This window comes from Otolemur garnettii, unplaced genomic scaffold, assembly GCF_000181295.1.
Source record: "Otolemur garnettii isolate 467f Iridium unplaced genomic scaffold, OtoGar3 scaffold00156, whole genome shotgun sequence".
In the NCBI taxonomy this organism is placed as follows: Eukaryota; Metazoa; Chordata; class Mammalia; order Primates; family Galagidae; genus Otolemur; species Otolemur garnettii.
This window is the reverse complement of record NW_003852551.1, coordinates 2,610,012-2,611,569: the sequence shown is the minus strand read 5'-3', so window position 1 is coordinate 2,611,569 and position 1,558 is coordinate 2,610,012. Positions and strand designations below refer to the sequence as shown.

The window sequence follows — 1,558 nt, the reverse complement described above, 5'->3', positions numbered from 1 at the left end:
GGGCTCAAGTCATCCTGCTTCCTCAGTTTTTCTATTTTTAGTAGAGACAGGGTCTCATTCTTGCTCAGGCTGGTTCCAAACTTCTGAGCTCAGGAGATCCACCCACCTTGGCTTCCCAGAGTGCTAGGATTACAGGCATGAACCACTATGCCTTGCTCTACCAAATGATTTTAAATCTTCACAACTCCATAAGGGAGCTCATTTTATAAATGAGCCTCATTTTATCAATAGGGAAACTGATACTCAAAAAAGATGAATAATTTGCCAATAGTCATTTAGCCTCACATCTAAAGCAGATAGATCCATTAGAACAGTGGTTCTCAACCTTCCTAATGCTGCAACCCTTTAATACAGTCCAAAGGGGTCATAACCCACAGGTTGACAACCGCTACATTAGAACATGTGTTGTCCTTCATTTATACATCTTGGAGCCTGTAGTCCCAGCTACTTGGGAGGCTGAGGCAAGAGAACTGCTTAAGCCCAAGAGTTTGAGGTTACTGTGAGCACTACGGTACTTTACCGAGGGCAATATAATGAGACTTTGTATGTTTCCAAGCCAGAAGCCCTATTCCTCACACAGAAACACAAGTGAAGTTTTCACTACAGTTGGATAACTTTGATTTTCCTTCTAGGTTGGATGTATTCCACTTCGAGAGCAAGAAGAATCATACAGATTCACAAAGCCAGGGACAAGAAGGAGAAAGGATAGCAAAAGTCACCAGGCACAACCTGGAGATACGTCCCTAGATTTTAGCTTCTCCCTCCAAGTTCTCTGGTCCCAGAATGTCTGAGAGAGAGGATGAACCACTCTCATCCGTTCTGTGTGTACAGTTGCAATTTTCAGCTTAACATCAACAAAATGGTGCTTAGAAACCACCTACCTGCCAGAGCAAGAAGTCACTCAGCCGCACTTCACCAGAAGTCCGTATCAAGATGTCAGGATGAGGAGAGTGGTTGGTATAGAGGCACTTATCGAGGAGGGACTCAGAGATATCACTAAGGTGAATAGGGGGAGACAAAAAGAAGCACATGTCTCTTTTTGTAGTATACTCATGGTGAATTTGCACACATATGGCTTTCCAGTTTGTAGAACACCATCAAATACACTAGCAAATATTACCTGGTACATAGAAGACCCTCACAAAACATTTGCTAACTTAACCAATGATTTTATTTAATTAATTAATTAATTAATTTATTTATTTATTTTGGCCGGGGCTGGGTTTGACCCGCCATCTCCAGCATATGGGGTCAGCGCCCTCTTCCTCTGAGCCACAGGCGCCGTCCCCCTTAATTGGTTTATTTTTTGAGACAGTCTCACTAGTGCCATGGCATCAGCCTAGCTCACAGCAACCTTAAAACTCCTAGGTTCAAGCAATCCTCCTATCTCAGCCTCTTGAGTAGTTGGGACTATGGGTACCTGCCATCATGTCTGGCTAATTTTTCTACTTTTAGTAGAGACACAGTCTCACTGTTGCTTAGTCTGGTCTTGAACTCCTGAGTTCAAATGATTTTCCCACCTTGGCCTGCATGAGCCACTGAGCCTGGCCTAACAAAT

General features: G+C 43.3%; 1 protein-coding gene across 1 annotated transcript in view; it reads right to left on the bottom strand.

Moving 5' to 3' along the window:
* The window catches only part of DHDDS (dehydrodolichyl diphosphate synthase subunit), a 42,692-nt gene that overhangs the window by 15,319 nt on the left and 25,815 nt on the right, over positions 1 to 1,558 (bottom strand). Inside the window, exon 7 of the mRNA XM_012811396.2 lies at positions 882 to 996. Within this exon, the coding sequence (XP_012666850.1) occupies positions 882 to 996 (115 nt within the window). The remainder of the gene's footprint in view (positions 1 to 881; positions 997 to 1,558) is intronic.